General features: G+C 43.1%; 1 protein-coding gene across 4 annotated transcripts in view; it reads right to left on the bottom strand.

The window, feature by feature from the left end:
• Positions 1–18,064, bottom strand: part of med15 (mediator complex subunit 15) — a 72,669-nt gene that overhangs the window by 8,887 nt on the left and 45,718 nt on the right. For all 4 annotated transcript variants that reach the window (XM_055655929.1, XM_055655931.1, XM_055655930.1 and 1 more), the window contains 5 exons: positions 9,740–9,849; positions 6,110–6,237; positions 4,453–4,587; positions 2,370–2,433; positions 418–484 (listed from right to left, as the gene is read on the bottom strand). In XM_055655929.1, the coding sequence (XP_055511904.1) occupies positions 418–484; positions 2,370–2,433; positions 4,453–4,587; positions 6,110–6,237; positions 9,740–9,849 (504 nt within the window). The remainder of the gene's footprint in view (positions 1–417; positions 485–2,369; positions 2,434–4,452; positions 4,588–6,109; positions 6,238–9,739; positions 9,850–18,064) is intronic.

The raw sequence follows: 18,064 nt of genomic DNA, 5'->3' as shown, positions 1-18,064 counted from the left end.
CACTGGAATTTAGAAGGATGAGAGGCGATCTTATAGAAACATATAAAATTCTTAAAGGATTAGACAGGCTGGATGCAGGAAAAATGTTCCTGACGTTGGGGGAGTCCAGAACAGTTTAAGAATACGGTGTAAGCCATTTAGGACTGAGATGAGGAAAAACTTTTTCACCCAGAGAGTTGTGAATCTGGAATTCTCTACCTCAGAAGGCAGTGGAGGCCAAGTCACTGGATGTTTTCAAGAGATTTAGATTTAGCTCTTGTGGACTAAATGAATCAAGGGATATGGGGAAAAAGCAGGAACGGATTACTGATTTTAGATCAGCCATAATCATATTGAATGGTGGTGATGGTTCAAGGGCTCCTGCACCCATTTTCTATGTTTCTAATACCCAACACCTGAAATTAAATCAAAACTCACCACTGCCATGTCATTCTTCAATTTTTCCAACGCAATTTCACACTTTTGAAGAGTTGCCAAAGAACACCTTTTAAAATAAAGCAGATTTTGAAAGCTCCTTGGAGGTTGCATACATCAGAAGAATCAGACCTTTAGAGTCAGTCATCAGAATGGAAACAGGCCCTTCAGCCCATTGAGTTTTCATTGATCTTCAAGGATCGATTATAAAACATATCTTTAATTTACATCAAACCTGTTGATAGTGTGTGAGTTACAAAAAAAAACTTGTTACCCCTTCTCCCCTAAAAACCCCCCAAGTTAATTAACCAGATAAGGCTTTTCCACAACAAACTAAAGCCGTCTTTGATGAATATGCACCTTTCTAATGAAATTTACACCCTCCCTCAGAATTGATTCTAATAATTTCCCCACCAATGTTGAATTAACTGCCTGTAATTAATTGAATTATCCCATTACTATTTTATGGTATTATTTGAATAGGCCACTACCACAGTGGAAGAAGGCAGTTCTCCATTGATATTTAAGCAGCCTGGAAAATAGTTCACTTAGGCCTGGCAATTAATCCACATTAACCATGCTGAACCTCTTCCTCTATAGTAATAATGTTCATACACCAAATATTTCACATTCATCTCCATTAAACATATCATTTTCCTCACTTTTATGCAGGCAGCTGCAAAGTAAGATTAGATAGATCAAGGAAATGGCACTGAAGTACAGTTAAGGCCAGCATAAAACAGCCATGAACACATTGAATGGTGGGTTAGGCTTGAAGGGCCTGGAGGCCTTCTGTTGCTTCTATTATAGAATCATAGTCATACAGCAGGGAACAGATCCTTCAGCCCAATTTGCCCATGCCGATCAAGAAGCATTAGGCCCATATCCCTCCAAACCTTTCCTATCCACGTACCTGCCCAAATGCCTTTTAAATGTTGTTATATTATTTACTTCAACCACCTCCTCTGACAGCTATCCATATAAGAAAAAGTTTCCTTTCAGGTTCATAATTTATTTTTTAGTCCTCTGGTTCTTGATCCCCATTCTGGGTAAAAGATTCTGTGCATTCATCCTATCTATTCCCCTCATAAGATTACCCCTCAGCCTCCAAAACCCCAAGGAATAAAGTTTGAGCCTCCCCAGCCTCTTCGTATAGCTCAGTCCCTCAAGTCCTGGCCACATCCTTGTAAATCTTCTCTGCATTCTTTCCATGTTAACAACATCCTTCCCGTAGCAAGGTGATCAAAACTAACTCTCCCTTTGTTTTTCTAATTTCCACTGTCATTTTGTTCCCACAATAGGAATCTTCCTTCAGCTTCAGATAACTCCGCTTGTAAATTCTAGTCAAGTGAAGTTTATTGTCATATGCATAACCACTGTACAGGTACAATGAAAATCTTGCTTGCAGCAGCATCACAGGCACATAGACAGCACACAAAATGATAAATCATACTTAAATTACACAACTTCCTCAACAAGTGGAACAATTCCATAAGTATAATAGCATAACAATATCCTGTTTTACTTGGTGACAATTGCTTGCACACTCAGAGCAATTCCCAAGCAAAACCAAGAGGAGCTGCTGGCTTCAATCATCCACGCAGTGATCCCTATGGTATTCCATTCTGCTTTCTAGAATGGCAACAACATAGGTAGCCCTCCGGAATTTCTGACTGAGGATGGTGCAAGTACTAAAGGAATGCTGACTCCAAAATACCCAGATCCCTCAATAGCTACAATTTTTGACGACCAAGATATATTTTTGTTAGAAATAGGGAATTGAGAACCTATGGAGCAAAGTAGCAAGGTACACATCAGTCACAATGTAAATGAATGGTGGAACACACTTGATAGACATAACGGTCTATCTTTATCCACTGAGACCCAAGGACAGGACAAAAAATCTATAGACACAAGCACATAATCTCTGCATATCAATGCAGTGGAGCTCATACCTTTTGTTAGGGTCCGTGAGGATGTCCAGAAGACTCTTCATTTTACTTAGATCTTTCTTTCTGTCTGTCATATAGGGAAGAATTAACCTGTTAGACCTTTTATCTTTGTAATCACACAACAACATTATAACAAGTGTAGCATGAAGATGTTCAATAAAAGCATGGAGACTGATCAATGGAACAAGAGGGCTATCCTACTATATAAGTCTGGCCTTCATTCACTGGGGTTTAGAGGAAAAAAGTAATCTCAGTGAGACATACAAGGGATTGACAGGGTAGATTTTGAAAGTCGTTTTCCCCCTCAGATTAGACGGCCCCAAGACTACCATCTTGAAGGACCAAAGTTGGTGGTGGATGGAAAAAAGAACAATGCCGGTGAACGGGCTTGCAGGCTTACCTCCCGCACCCTCGGAGGCATTCTTAGTCAGCTGTGGGAAGCGGCTTGGGTAACGATGTTCATTGGAGGCGAGGCACAACGCGTTCATGGGCTGAGGTTGAGGCAGAGTGGGCCGCTGGAGCCCTGAAACAGCCTCGAGCTACATTGGATCGGATACCGTGCCGATCCAAGTGACTGAATAAGCGGAACTGACACGGCCTGCAGAGGCACGGAGCGGCGGAGCTGCAGTAGAGGAATCATCTCATCGCCTGGCCAGGACGTCCCCTGCAACTCCAACCCAGTGTTGTCGCTAGGACAACAAGCCTTTATGGCCATTAAGACTCTAACATTATTTTTAAATTTTGGACTTAGAAGGATTCAAGATAGCCTCTGAAACGTGCCGACTCTTGTGCATAGAATCAGAATACTGTTTTACACCCTTTTACTTAGTATGATTGTGCCTAATGTATAGAAGGGTTGTCACTGAACTGTATGATAAACCAAAATGCACTCTACTTAGATTCATGTGATAATAGAGTACCATTTAATATTAACTATTTCTCCCCCTACAGGTGTTACTTATTTCTAGAATATTGTTTTTATTCTAGGATTAGAGGATAAAGACACACATTAAGAGGACTTTTACAACTGAGATAAAGATAAATATCTTTACCTCGGGTGTTGTAAATCTTTATACCTCTCTGCTACAGAGGTTGATTGTTCATCACTAAGGCATGAGCAGGCTCTCGTTCATGACATGCTTGGACATGAGGGAATCAGCAAAGGTGGGAATGACAGGATGGTGGATGAGGAACAGGATCATTCACGACCTTGCTGAATGGTGGAATAAGGTGAAGGAGCTTCATAACGATAATCTGATAATTTCATGCTCATTCTTGAAATGTTCAAACTCTGTTCGCTGTTCCCAACTTGGGCAATAGTAAGTTATTATCTAGTCCACCATCTTGGGCCATCTCAATAAACCCGTCAGTTTTCCTAGTTACTTCCCATCAACGAACACTTCCATAAAACCCACAATCAAATTAATGCAGATGATGGAAATCTGAAACCGACAAGAGCTGCCCCACAGCTCCTGTGACTTGGGTTCTATCTGTGTGAAACTTGCTGCTTCTCTCTGTCATGCCTGGGTTTCTACTCAGCCTTCCCCTTTCCTCCCACATTCCAGCTGGTGGCTTGGTCGACAACTGTAAATTATCCCTTGGTATGGGTTTAAGAATTGAAGAGGGAATTATTTTGAGAGAATAAATTGCAAGTCTACGGGAAAATGAAGGACGAATAGTACTGATGGGACTGCTCTATTGGGAGCTGGAATGGACTCAACGGGATGAATGATCTCCTATGTCATGAGAAATTAAGTAAAGATTCAGCATGTTATGCTTCCCACATGATACTGCACTGAGGTGAGGATACCTGTGTAAGCTCATCTCCAGTTTCAAGAGCAGAATTATTGAAGGTGGTTTGCCAACTGATGACCTAAAGATAGGGTACACAAGTCTGAGGAAGGGTTTCAGCCCGAAACGTTGCCTATTTCCTTCGCTCCATAGATGCTGCCTCACCCGCTGAGTTTCTCCAGCTTTTTTGTGCATCCTCAATTTTCCAGCATCTGCAGTTCCTTCTTAAACACCTAAAGATAGGGGTCCAATTAACTGAACTGGGGAAGAATGAAAGGTTCACCATCAGACTCACCTTCATTTTTGTCTATTTTATTGATCATCCGCCTCAAAGGGTCGATATACTTGGACAGCTGCTTCAGTTTGTCCAGGTACTGCTGTTCCTCAGTCTGTGTCCGACCAGCTGGGCTTGGAACTGAGCCTGGGTTCCCTGTAACACCAAAGGAAGTCACTCAGCTTAAAATGCACGCTCTTTGTAAACCATTAGAAGAAGCGGCATCAAAACACAGCAACATCTTTGCTGTAGAGGAATGTTTCTGATGCACATTAAATATACAAGTGGACTCTGAAAGCTTCACAATTGTTCATTCACCATTGAGAGCAAGTGTCCTGGGGTGGGAGAGTACTTTGGTACAGGGAGTAGTTCAGTGTTGGTATTTGAGCCAGCTGCCTCCTGTAATATATAGAATCTCAGACATGAACTCAGCTCCAGTGTAGAATGAGTGTCAACTTCAGGAAGGCATCAACAAGTGTATACAACTTCAAAAGAGAGTAAAGATCACAGTATACATGGGACAGCCCAGTTGAGCCTACTGCCTCTATATAAAGATCATGAATACTATTTCTAATCCGCCTACCCTGACTATTGGATTCCAGACCATCACTTTAACTTCCTGATGGTTAGCTGCTATTTCCTTCCCCTACTCTCACTCTTTCAGTAGGTTTTACCACTTCCCTCTCAGCCTCTTGTACTCCCTGTCACATGATTCTTGACAGATTCTTGACACATACCTTCCTTTTCTCTTTCACTATTTTCTTTCTCTACTTTGTCATCCAGGGACCCCCTTCCCCCTTGTTGGAACTTAGTAGCCATCTTCATATGAAGCATCTGCACTTTAAAGATCACACAACATTCTGCTACTTTTATTCTGCCTTCTATATTCTAGATTTCCCTAAGTAACCCAATCAGGAACAAGTGGGCACTTGCACAGTGGCTTCCATTAACTTTCAAAAAGTTTTTTTTCAGAATACTGGTCCTATAGTAAAAGCATCAATGTGTGTGGCACAAACCTTGAAGTGCTGCTGAGTTAATGGCTATCTGGGAATCAATAGAGGGAACACAGTGTCTCTGCATGGCTTTGCATGCCAGGAAATGGGTGTAGTTGTGGTTGAGAAGAAAGAAGAGTCTCAACGGACATGCCTTGGGAGGTTGAATAGACCATCAATATTATTGGAGTATCAAGATTCATTAAATCAAGACTCTAAAGGAGTAAGCCTAACGGAGGCGCATTCTGTACCACATCAGACGAACCAAATTGGAAAGCAATAGAAATCAGGCCAATGTTCTGTCCCAGTTTGAAGACCATCTCTGCAGGCACTCGGAATTCTCCTTTCAGTCACATGGTCATCAGTTCTACCCCTGGCTTTATCCAGTCACTGTCTTTGCCATGATCACCCAGTGGGGATGTGCATTGGTCCACCCACAACTCAGTGCCAATGGCATGGAGATATCAGAGGTGAAGTGGTCAATATCATCAGAATTTAAAAACTATGACAAAATCTCAGAAGAAAAGAGCTTGGAGAGCTCTTGCCATTCCACAGCAAATCCATTCTCACCAACTCTATGCAGCAGCTTCCCTATAGTTAAGGGAGAATATAGCACAGAGAGGACTAGGGCATTTAATACAATTATTATCCCTCTTCCTTGAACTGGGCACCAGCAAACACCATACCTGGAGTGTTGAGAGGGCCTGGGGAAGGGACGCTGAAGTTCTGTGGTGTCCGTGCGGCAGCTGGGCTCTGTGTTGTCTGTGCGGATGGACTTGGTAGGAAAGCACTTGGGGATGGAGCTGGACCAGAACTGCAACAGATGATCAGATTTTGACATGGTTTTAGACAGTCAGTGAAGGTTTCCTGGAACTTTATAACCCAGCAAATAGTACATCCAAATTCTTAGCCTTGTAGGAAGTGCAAGAGTAAAATCAACATTTAACAGTGTTAATGAATAAAATGAATGAGTCTGGCAGTTAACTGCCATTAAACTTCTTGGCAGATGATTATTGTACAGGAAGCATCTGTTTTCTCATGTTCATGTCAGTCTCCCTGTTTGTTTCTTGAAGTCAATGGCCCCATTCTTCTGTATTAATGATAGGTAGTGGAGACTACCACTTTCCATGATATGGTAGCAGAATTAATGTCTCGTCTGCAACATGTCACCTCTAAAGAGGGAGGGGGGGGGGGGGGTTGTAAGAGATGGGAAAGGAGGAAGAGACTGCATTTGAAAGATGGAATGAAACAATATAAAAGCAGTCCAGTCACTCACCACCAAACACAATCGTCATACATGACAGTCCCATTAGGATAGCACATTTCTTCTAGGAAACCTCTGTTCCCAAATCATATCTCTTGCTGGCTCTGGTCCAGAATCATTCTTTCCCGAAAACATGGATGTAATGCTTAGGCTTTATAAGACACTGGTCAGACTGCATTTGCAGTATCGCGAGCAGTTCTGGGCCCCATGTGCTGGTGTTGGAGAGGGTCCAGAGAAGGTTTACGAAAACGATCCCGGGGATGACTGGGTTAACGCATGATAAGTGTTTGAAGGTACTGGGCTGGATTTCGCTGGATTTTAAAAGGATGCAGGGGTGGGGGGAGACCTCAATGAAACTTACCGAATAGTGAAAGGGCTGGAGAGAGTAGATGTGCAGAGGATGCTTCCACTAGTGGGAGACGGCATGGCCTCAGAAAAGGACGTATCTTTAGAAAGGAGATGAGGAGGAATTTATTTAGTCAGAGGGTAGTGAATCCGTGAAATTCATTGCCACAGATAGTTGTGGAGGCCGTCATTTGGGCATTTTTTTAAGGCGGATATTGATGGATTCTTGTTTAGTAAGGGTGTCAAGGGTAATGGGGAAAAAGCAGGAGAATGGGGTTGAGAGGGAAAGATAGATTTGCCATGATTTTAATGGTGGGTAGGCCAAATGGCCTAATTCTGCTCCTATCATTTATGAATTTATGAACTTATTTGTGTCTTCAGTTACGTGATATTTCTATATTGGTTCATAAGTTCATAAGTCATAGGAGTAGGATTTCTTAATCCTACCCCTATTTAGAAAATAGCCTACACCTATACTCCTTATACAGGTTAATTTCCGAATTTCCGAAAACTTGTGGTCCGGCATCTCCTTTAATCCAAACAAAAGTACGAGAGCACACTTGAAATCCCTGCCCATCACAAGTCCTCCCAAAGATGTGGCGCCAAGGCTAGGTGAGGCGCCCGACCTCGTCCTCATCGGGACTTCTGCTGGACATCCGATCGGCGGGTCACGATTGCCCCCCCTGCGGTTGGTGCTCTGGTACTCCCGCCCGGGCTCTGGAACCTGCAGCCCAACCGGAGCGGATTGATCCGTCCCCATTGCCAACCTCCAAGGACGATTTTGCGATGGGTCATTATTACATAACCTCCGTGGGTCAGGCAAAATTGTTAATACGGCAAGGCTCTGGAAAACAAGGGTCCCGGAAAATCGGTGAAGGACCCGTACCAAGTTGCATAACTCCACAATTTGCTATTCTGTATTCCATCTGCCACTCTTTGCCCACTCTCCCAAACTGTCCAAGTCCTTCTGTAGAGTCCCTGCTTACTCTACACTACCTGCCCCTCCACCTATTTTCGTATCATCCACAAACCTTAAATGCCCCCTTATCCCAATCACTGATATACAACGTGAAGAGTATTGACCCCAGCACCAACACCTGCGGAACACCACTAGTCACTGGTGACCAACCAAATGGACCCCTGCTTTATTCCCACTCTTTGCCTACTGCCATTCGGGCAACCTTCTATCCATGCTAGTATCTTCCCTCTAATGCCATGGGATTTCATCTTCTTTAGCAGCCTCACATGCGGCACTTTATCAAAGGCCTTCTGAAAATCCAGGTAAACAACATCCATCGCTCTCTTTTGCTCCACTCCCTTCTTGAACAGTGGAGATACATTTGCAATTTTCCAACCCTCTGGGACCACTCCTGGCTCTAGTTTCTTAAAAGATCACCACTAATGCCTCCACAATCTCCAAAGCCACCTCTTTCAGAACACTGGGATGCAGTCAATCTGGTCCAGGTGACTTTATCCACCTTGAGACCCGCAGCTTTCCAAGCACCTTCTCCTTAACATCTCTACTAACTTCTGCGCCCTGACTCTCTTGAATTCCAGGCATGTTGCTGGTGTCTTCCACTGTGAAGACCAATGCAAAAAAAGTATTCAATTCATCTGCCATTTCTTTATTCCATTGGTTTTGAAAAGCTTCCTAAACCTCTAGCTTCCACCAATCTTTGCAATATTATATGATTTCTCTTTTAGTTTTATGCAGCCTTTGACTTTCCTTGTCAGCTACGGTAGCATCATTCTCCCCTTAGAATCTTTCTTCCTCTTTAGGACAAAAATATCCTGCATCTTCTAAATTATTCCCAGAAATTCCTGCCATTGCTGCTCCACATCATTCTTGCACAAGTCCATTACCAATCAACTTTAACCCTCATGCCTCTGTAGTCACCTTTACTCAACAGTAATACCGACACATCCGATTTCATCTTCTCACTCTCAAACCGCAGGCTCAATTTTACCATATCATAGTCAATACTTAGTGGTTCCTTTATCTTAGGCTCCCTCAGCACATCTGGTTTGTTCTTGATTTCTTGGTCCTCCAAAATATTCCAAATTGAATTTAAACTGAAGGTGGTGAAGGGAGGGCTTACCAAATACAAATTACACAATACCAAATCCAGAACTGCCTTTTCCCTAGTAGGCTCGACTACATACTGCTCTAAGAAACCAGCTTGCAGACACTTTACAAATTAGTTCTCTTGGGATCCAGTACCAACCAGATTTTTCCAGTCTATCTGCATATTGATATACCTCATACAACCTTAAAAGGATAGGTTGGTCAAAGAGCAAGCTTGCATACTTTCTTGGCCACTACTTTGGCAGTGGCATTAATCCCCAAACGGCATGCAACAGGAATTACTGTTAGAACTTTTGTGATCTTTAAAATGACGTGCACCAGAACCAGTTTTGAACACCTACAACTGGAACAGGGGGATTCTATCAAACAGTGCTGTTCCACAGAAGAACATAAGTAGCATGGTGTGCCCTATGATGTGCTCACAGATCATCCACAGTTAACAAATAACATTACCTCCGATGAAAATGTGACCACTGAGAGGTAAAGCTAGATAGAATGCATTTTAATAAATCTCACACCCTGCTCACCATTCCTCACCCCGGGATATCAAGAATTGCTGCCAGAAGCTCCAATCTCGGGAAAGATGGTGTTGTTAGGTTTAATACAATTTGCTTTGCTTACCTCACAGAGCTCTGCTGGGATGAAGGAGGCTGGGGAGACGGCTGAGGCTGTGGGGGTGGAAGCATCGGCTGCTGGACAGGAGACGGTATCATGGCAATCGTATTGTTAACCTGCAGATTATCAGACATAAGAAAATTAGACAATGAATATCCACAGTATCAAATCGCCTCTGCCTCACCCCTCCACCACCCCCACCCCCGGCTACTCAAGACACAAAAAATTGGAGGATGCCTTCAAAAAGTGAGTGAATGTTCTGATAGACTATCATTACATCACCACTATTTATCTGTTGCTAGGGTAAAACTACATTGTTTCCCCAACTCAATTATAATTTGTTCAGATTCCAAGTCCTGATTCCCATCATCGACGTCATCGTTTTGATTCATTTTTGAATAAGTTAATTAAAAATAGATCACAAGGAAACTTTCTCAGCCCCTCTCTCCCCACAATAGACAACAGAGGCACTGCTTTGTTTACAATCCAAAACTATTGTCTGTGCGACTTCCTAAGGATGTAAAGGTGCCATATTATTGTAGAGTCAAAACCAAGTATTGTCAAACACAGATTAGAAAAGTCTCTTCACAGCAATGCTCAACAAGAGTTGAAGCACGTAGCCTCGGATAGCTGTAGGTTATCAGTTAACCATATCAAACCCACCTGAACGTCCTCACCAACATCTTATACAACTGCAACATGACCTCAACTTCTATACTAAGTTCATAAGTTATAGGAGAAGAATCAGGCATCAAGTCTACTTCACCATTCAATCATGGATGATCTATCTTCCCTCTCAACTTCACTCTTTTTGTTTGTAAAAGAGCAAACCATCCCAAGTGATTTTAGGAATGCCACAAAACAATGGTGCATGGTTGAACTTGAGGTGCAACTTTTTTCACATGGAACAAGCTGTCAGAAGAGTTAAGACGGACACTATAACAACATTTAAAAGATATCTGGACAGGCACATGGATAGGAAATGTTTTTGGGCTATGGGCCAAATGTGGGAGTAGTGTAGATGGGGCATCATGGTTGGCATGTGCAAGTTAGGTCAAATGGCCTGTTTCCATGCTGTATGACTGCATTTGATTTCTGTGATCATCAACTCTCTTTGGATCAGAATAGTTATTATGTTTGAACAACCAGAAAGTAACTTTATTCCTCTGAATCTCAAAGTGAAGGCCCTCATCTCTTTTAAATACATTACACATTTTTCTTTATAAAGGCATCTACCTTTGTGACAGCTGTGAACTCAAAATGGTTTTTATTCCATTATCTGACATAATCAATAAATAAAGCTAATAAATCAGATCTCATAAATATGAAGACCCCAATGTTACATTCTAATAATTAAAGAACATGCACTTAGATGTGTATTATGCCTTCTGGCACTGAAAAAAATCTTGCCTTCAACACTGATTAAAGGAATCTATGTGGGATTTTATCAAATATCTCCTGAAATCTTTATGAATATTAGACATACATTTACCAACAACTATCATATTATAGTAATTTCTTCCAAGAATTATAGTCAGTTCCATCAGACATGACAGTCCCTTTGCAAAAACGGTGGATTTTTAGTCTTCAGTCAAAATGTCCATAACTCTCCATCTATAATCTCTTAAAACCATCTATTTAATTACAGTAAGCCCTCATTATAACGGACTGTGGGGGGAGAGGTAAATGGCGTTCATTATTGCCGATTGTCTGCTATAACCGAAATACGAATTACCAAGTAATAGATTATCATTGCACAAATAGTAGAAACAAAGAACTGCAGATGCGAGTTAATACACAAAAGGACACATGGTGCTGGAGTAACTTAGCAGGTCAGACAGTATCCCTGGAGATAGGTGACATTTCGGGCCGAGACTCTTCTTCAGACTTTTGGTCTGGAACTGGGCCTGGAATCCAGATGAGTTTACAGCCCCAGCCTGCTAGCGGCCTGGGGAGAGGGGAGGATCAGCAGTCATTGGTCGAGTGCAGGTAAGGGTTGGAGGTGGTGGAAGCAGGCATTGCCTGGAAGCAGGCGAGGAAGCAGTGTGCGCTGGCCGTGACAGCTGTAGGTCTGGCCTGGAACCAGCTGGGGAGGCGGTGGGGGCCGGTTGTCCGGTATGGCGGTGAAGGTCAGAAGCGGCTAGGGTGGTGGTGTGGGTCAGCAGTAGCTTTGGTGGTCCCTGTTCCAGAGACAGCAGGGAGGCGAACGTTGCTGTTGTCTCCTGGCATCACTGCAGGACTTGGCCTTGCGGCGGTCAGGAGTGTGGCGCGATGCAGAGGTGGGTCTCAACCAAATCGTTATCTATCCAAGCTCTCTTGAGATGTTCCCTGACCCGCTGAGTTACTCCAGCACATTGTGTCCTTCATCATTACACGTGTGGATCGAAGCAATTGCTTGTCAATTCCAATAACCCTCCAGCAGTGTAACTAACAGCCTGTGTTCTAAAAGACCTAGACCTTTCACACAAAGGGTTGTGGGTGTATGGAACGAGCTGCTAGAGGAGGTAGTTGAGGCAGGGACTATCCCAGTGTTTAGTTATAACAGTTAGACAGGTACATGGATAGAACAGGTTCGGAGGGATGTGGGGCAAATGCAGGCAGGTGGGACTAATATAGCAGGGACATGTTGGCCAATGTGGGCAAGTAGGGGTTAAGGGCCTGTTTCCACACTGTATGACCATGATTCTACCTATGACTCTAGTGGTGTCTTATTACAGTGGGAATGCTCCGTCTGCTATTACCAAAATCCGTTATAAAGAGCTCCGTAATAAGGAGGGCAGACTGTATACAAGAAATGCACTCATCCACATAGTCCTGGTTCAGCATTGCCAGTCATTAATCCTGCTACTTCTCACTGATAAATGCTGGCCCACATTTAACAGTGCAAAACCAATTGCAGAAATGACTTGCTCAGGGGAAATATCCCTTATTCCTGGTTCTATCGAATGATCTAGGGTTAAGTCATTCCAGTTGGTTTAGAGTCTAAGAGAGATATAGCAGGGAAACAGGCTCTTGGGCACACACAGTTCACACTGACCACCAATTTACACTAATTCTATGTTAAACTATTTCTCCCCTCATTTTCATTAACTCCTTCCTTATTCTACCCAGTCTAAAGAAGGGACCCACTTGAAACATTGTCCATTCCCTCCCCAGATGCTGCCTAACCCGCTGGGTTCATCCAGCACTTTGTGTTTTGCTCAGTATATGCAGTCTCTTTCCACATTCTACCATACACACCAGTGTAACTGGTCACTAGTCAGTTAACCTACCAACCTGTTTGTCTTTAGGATGTGGAAAGAAACCAGAGAACCATGGGAAAATCTACCTGGTCACAGAAAGAACAGCTATTATATGATAGAAGTTAGTAAATACAGCGCTGTGCAGCCCAACTATTCCTTTAAAAAACATTAGAAATCGCAGGCTTAATGCCAGCCCCCCTCCTCACCTTCTGGAACAATGGGAGTAATTGGCACAAAGTATTGATATGGCTAACATAATTTTATTGAGTCTGAGAAGGGTCCTGATCCAAACCATTACCTAACTACGTTCTGCAGATATAGAAAAAAGAACATTTGAATTTTTGATTAAAGAGAGCAAACCTCAATATCCAACTTTTGACAAACTCATCTATAGTGATTGGTCTTCCTCTAAATAAATCTTCAAGAAAAGATTACTGGGGTAGATTTGTGGTGTGGCTGTTCACTCATCCAGCTCATTAACCCAATGGATTCCAATTGCTCTCATATTCGGGATAGTGATGACTGATCAGTAAAGAATTCCTAAATCCATGAGCTGGCTGCTGTTGAGACAGGAACAGCTGGTGGGTAGGTTGAAGCAACGAGTCTTGGGTAAAGTGGCTTCAAACTGCATCAAAACATTTAATATAAGACACTGGCCAGTCCTACAAGCCGAGCTAGAATGGAATGGGGTGGAAATTTGTCAAGAGTTTGATTGCAGATATATGTGAACCGCAACGACGATGCAACAGGATTCTGGCAGGGCTCACTGAACAATCCAACATTCATCGCCTCTCTGATTCAAGATAACTTTAAAGCAAATTAAATGAAAATTAATTTCATCTGATGTTACTTATGTTGTACTTGCATGCAATTCAATGTGTGAGCCACATGGGTGAAACAAGCCTTTATTAAACTATATACTGGAAGCATGTTGTAACAAGAACCTAGAAACCTGCCTGGAGGGTAACACATGGAGGACACAAGTGCATTCCATATCCTGTATAAGTGTTACCTCAGGCCATCGGCTCAGCTGCAGAGTATTGTGTTATTGAGTATGGAACGCTCATACAATTTCCCTCTAAAATGTCTAGCAAGAGAGACGTACAGATACAAATATTAAAGGTGATTTGGACCATGTTAGCCAGTTCATTCCCTCACAATTAAATGACTTAAACACATGATGCATGTTGTAAAGCACCTACTTTTCACGTTAAATTAAAAATAATTGCCAGTTTTGCATACGTTTGTAGATTTTCCCTCAGAGGGGGTGGGGGTTGAAAGACCCACACCGGGGTGGGACCCTGTGCTGCCCTATTCTATTTGTCTTGACTCTACTGTTCAATTTCATGTTTTTATAATGAAATCTATTCAAGCAAGGCTTTATCCACTGGCAATTGAGCAGTGTACTGGCAAATTGTTCTCAGACCACAACAATAGAGAATCTCAATATACTGATGAGCTTTTAACAAGTTGCAGGAATAAACCAGCCATAACATTTGGGAGCCGTCTGTTCAATGTCACCCGGGAAACATTGATGTTGTAGTAAAGAATGCTTCTGAATTCTCATGGAATACACCGGCATCACCAATAATGTTGCACGATAAAGTCTTGTGTGCAGCATAGACATGAACCATGTACAGCTGCTCTACATAGAATAATGCTGCAGAGTAACATGCCCTTTGGCCCACATTGACTGTGCCAAACACAATGCCGAGTTAATCTCCCCTGCCTGCACATGATCCATATCACTCCATTGCCTGTATATCCAGGTGTCTATCTAACTCTTAAATCCCACGATCACATCTGCCTTCATCTGAAGAATCCTTTCCTACAGCATCCCAACCACTGAAGTGAGGCTCACCAGCCTATAATTTCCTAAATTCTCTCTACTTCCCTTTTTAAACAAAGGAACAGCATCAGGCACTTCCTAGTCTTCTGGTTCCTCGCCGGTGGTTTGAAAGGATGCAAAGATGTTCATCAAGATCTTTGCAATCACCCTCTTGCCTTTCTCAATAATCTAGGATAGATTGCACCAGGCTCTGGTGCGATCTAAAAGCTAATTGATTTTTATCTGCGTTAATGCTTTTCAAAAGATAACGGCAGGTCCTTCTTGATCTCAAACTGCCCTAGTATATTAGTATATTCTGCACCGATCCCATACCCTTCATGTCCTTCTCCATGGTGAAAACAGATGCAAAGTACTCATTTAGTACCTCGTCTACATCCTCTGACTCCAAGCTTTGGGATTTTCTTTAATCTGACTCACCCATGCCCTTTTGGCCTTTCTAATTGCCTGTTCGAGTTCTTTCCTGCTTATTTTATATTTGTTAGGGGCCCAGTGTAATTTCATCATCCAAAGCCTTACATGTGCTTCCTTTTCCTTTTTAACCAAATTTGCAACTTCTTAGGTCATCCAAAGTTTTCTCGCCTTGCCATCCTTATTGTTCCTCCTCTGTGGGAAGTGACAGTTCTGTTCTGATTAGCTAGTCTTCAAACAATTCCCACATGGCGGATGTCTATTTACCTAATAACAACTGCTCTCTATTTAATCTCCCCTAGCTCCTGCCTAATAATATTGTAATCAAGAGGAACCAAATGGGACTCATGCAGTTTGCAACTTTTAAATGCTTCAAATGAAAGGCAATGCAAAATGGAAATATGATTAAAAGAAATGAGTATTTATATAAGGGTTCCACAAGTTGATAGCCTGGGGCAACCAGTGACTAGTGCAATCACTGACTAAGTTTAGGCAGATTTTTGCCCATTGTGTATTAATTTGTTTTTAATAACTTAAAGACATTGATAAAACAAACTGCACACTAATCTGAAGCTGCTTTACACTTCAATATGGGCCAGACTTCAAAGAAACAAAAATGACCACAATAGAGAAATCAAAGACCTCAATCCCCACACTATCATCAGTTATGGAAACCTGATGGGGTTTTGTCCACTTCATTCAAACACTCATTTCTTAAATTCAGTTTATTATTTATAATACCCTTTTTGAAATTTAGTTTAATTTTCAAAAAAATATTACATTTAACCCTGGAACATTTTGATCAAGCCAATGTGTGAGCAATGTGGATTATTGACAGATGTGGAGATATTCCTTAAAACAACTCACCATAGCAAGATACACATTCTCAAAACTGTGTTCTCTTTTCTCTCCCTTGCTGGCATATAGTCTGTTCTGACCCCGACTCCCACTCTCTAGATCCCTCCCACAACCACTTTCCTTATCCATCTTCCCAAACGACCACTAAGTCCCTGAGGCTATGCATCCATGGAGTCACAATCCACATAATTCTGATCCCTGCAGATGTAAACTCTACAAACCGGGGATTGGAAAGTGGGTGGGCCTATGATAATAGAACAGGAAATGTAGTTGAATTCCCCTCTCTACTCAGGTGTAGTAAAGCTAAACAGTGGATTACTGAATTACAGCCTGCAATCTCTTGGTACATGGATCTCAAGTATCATCTATGCCTAGCTTCTGTCAACAAAATGATCTGGAAATATGAAAGTCTGCTTCTTAAGTGGAGATGAGATGAAAACAATGAAGGTCATCAGAATCGACCTATAAATAAAAACATAGAAAGTAGGTGCAGGAGTAGGCCATTCAATACAATCATGGCTGATCATCCAGTACCCTGTTCCAGCTTTTTCCTCATATTCCTTGATTCCGTTAGCCGTAAAAGCTATATCAAACTCTCTCTTGAATACATCCAGTAAATTGGCCTCCACCGCCTACTGTGAAAGAAAATTCCACCGATTCACAACTCTCTGGCTGAAGAGGTTTTTTCTCATCTCAGTTCGAAATGGCCTACCTCTTATTCTTAAACTGTGACCGCTGGTTCTGGACTCCTCCAAATCGGGAACATTTTTCCTGCATCTAGCCTGTCCAATACCTTAAGAATTTTATGTTTCTATAAGATTCCCTCTCATCCCTCTAAATTCCAATAAATATAAGCCCAGTCGATGCATCCTTTCATCATATGTCAGTCCGACAAATCCCAGGAATTAACTTAGTGAACCTCCAAAATCGCAAGAATGTCCTTCCTCAAATTAGGAGACCAAAACTGCACACAATACTCCAGGAGCGGTCTCACCAGGACCCTGTACAGCTGCAGTAGTACCTCCAGCCTCCTATGCAGAGGCGGAAATCCCGGGGGGGCCAGGGGACACATGTCCCCCCCCTCTGTTTTGAGAGGTGGGGGACGATCCCCCCCCCCCCAATTTTTTATAATCTGGAGTCCGCGAGACTGGGGTGGGACTGCTGATTGAGGGCGCAGATTGGACGAGAGACATCGGTCAGCGGGCATGATGATTCAGCGCAATGATTGGAGGAGGGAGATGATGGTCAGAAGTAGGGGGGTGGGAGTGAAGATAGAGCGCGGTGATTGGAATCGTGCCCAGGTCATAGGGTCACAACAGCAGCCCTGGACACAGACCTGCGCCTCATCTGCAGCCAGGATCGATCCCGGCCGGCTCTCCGGCGCTGCAATCGCTGCTGAACTGCCACTGGACCAGCCCCGTCCCCACCAGAGTGGCCAGAGACGTCGGGAGTCAGACAGGCGCGGTGCCCCCAGGCCCACAGCCAGCGCAGAGAAGCAGCGCTAAACCCAGCTCAACTCTACCTGTCCCGCCGGGTTAACCTACAGCCCTGCCTGGACTTAAGGGAAATATGACCCGGGCTTACAGCCAGTGCGGAGAAGCCGCGTTAGCTCCACGGCTCCAGACTAGTATTTCGTCAGTCTAGGCAGGGCTGTAGGTTTACCCGGCGAGACAGGCAGAGTTGAGCTGCATTTAGAGCTGGATTGAGCTATAATTACCGTTCACAGGGCCCACAGAAGCCTGAAGCCTCGCGTGTTTGTGAGTGTGCGCATGCGCGTGCAGCTGCTAAGAAATTGTGTGTCCCCATCCCCTCAATATTTTGATAGCGATATCGGTCACAGCTCCTATGCTCAAATCCTCTCGCTATGAAGGCCAACTTGCCATTATTTTTTTTCACTGCTTGCTGTACATGCATGCTTACTTTCAGTGACAGATGTACAAGGACACTAGGTCTTGTTGCACATCCCCATTTCCT

The sequence above is a fragment of the Leucoraja erinacea genome, chromosome 25 (assembly GCF_028641065.1).
Source record: "Leucoraja erinacea ecotype New England chromosome 25, Leri_hhj_1, whole genome shotgun sequence".
Classification (NCBI taxonomy): Eukaryota; Metazoa; Chordata; class Chondrichthyes; order Rajiformes; family Rajidae; genus Leucoraja; species Leucoraja erinaceus.
This window is presented reverse-complemented; position numbering and strand designations above follow the sequence as displayed.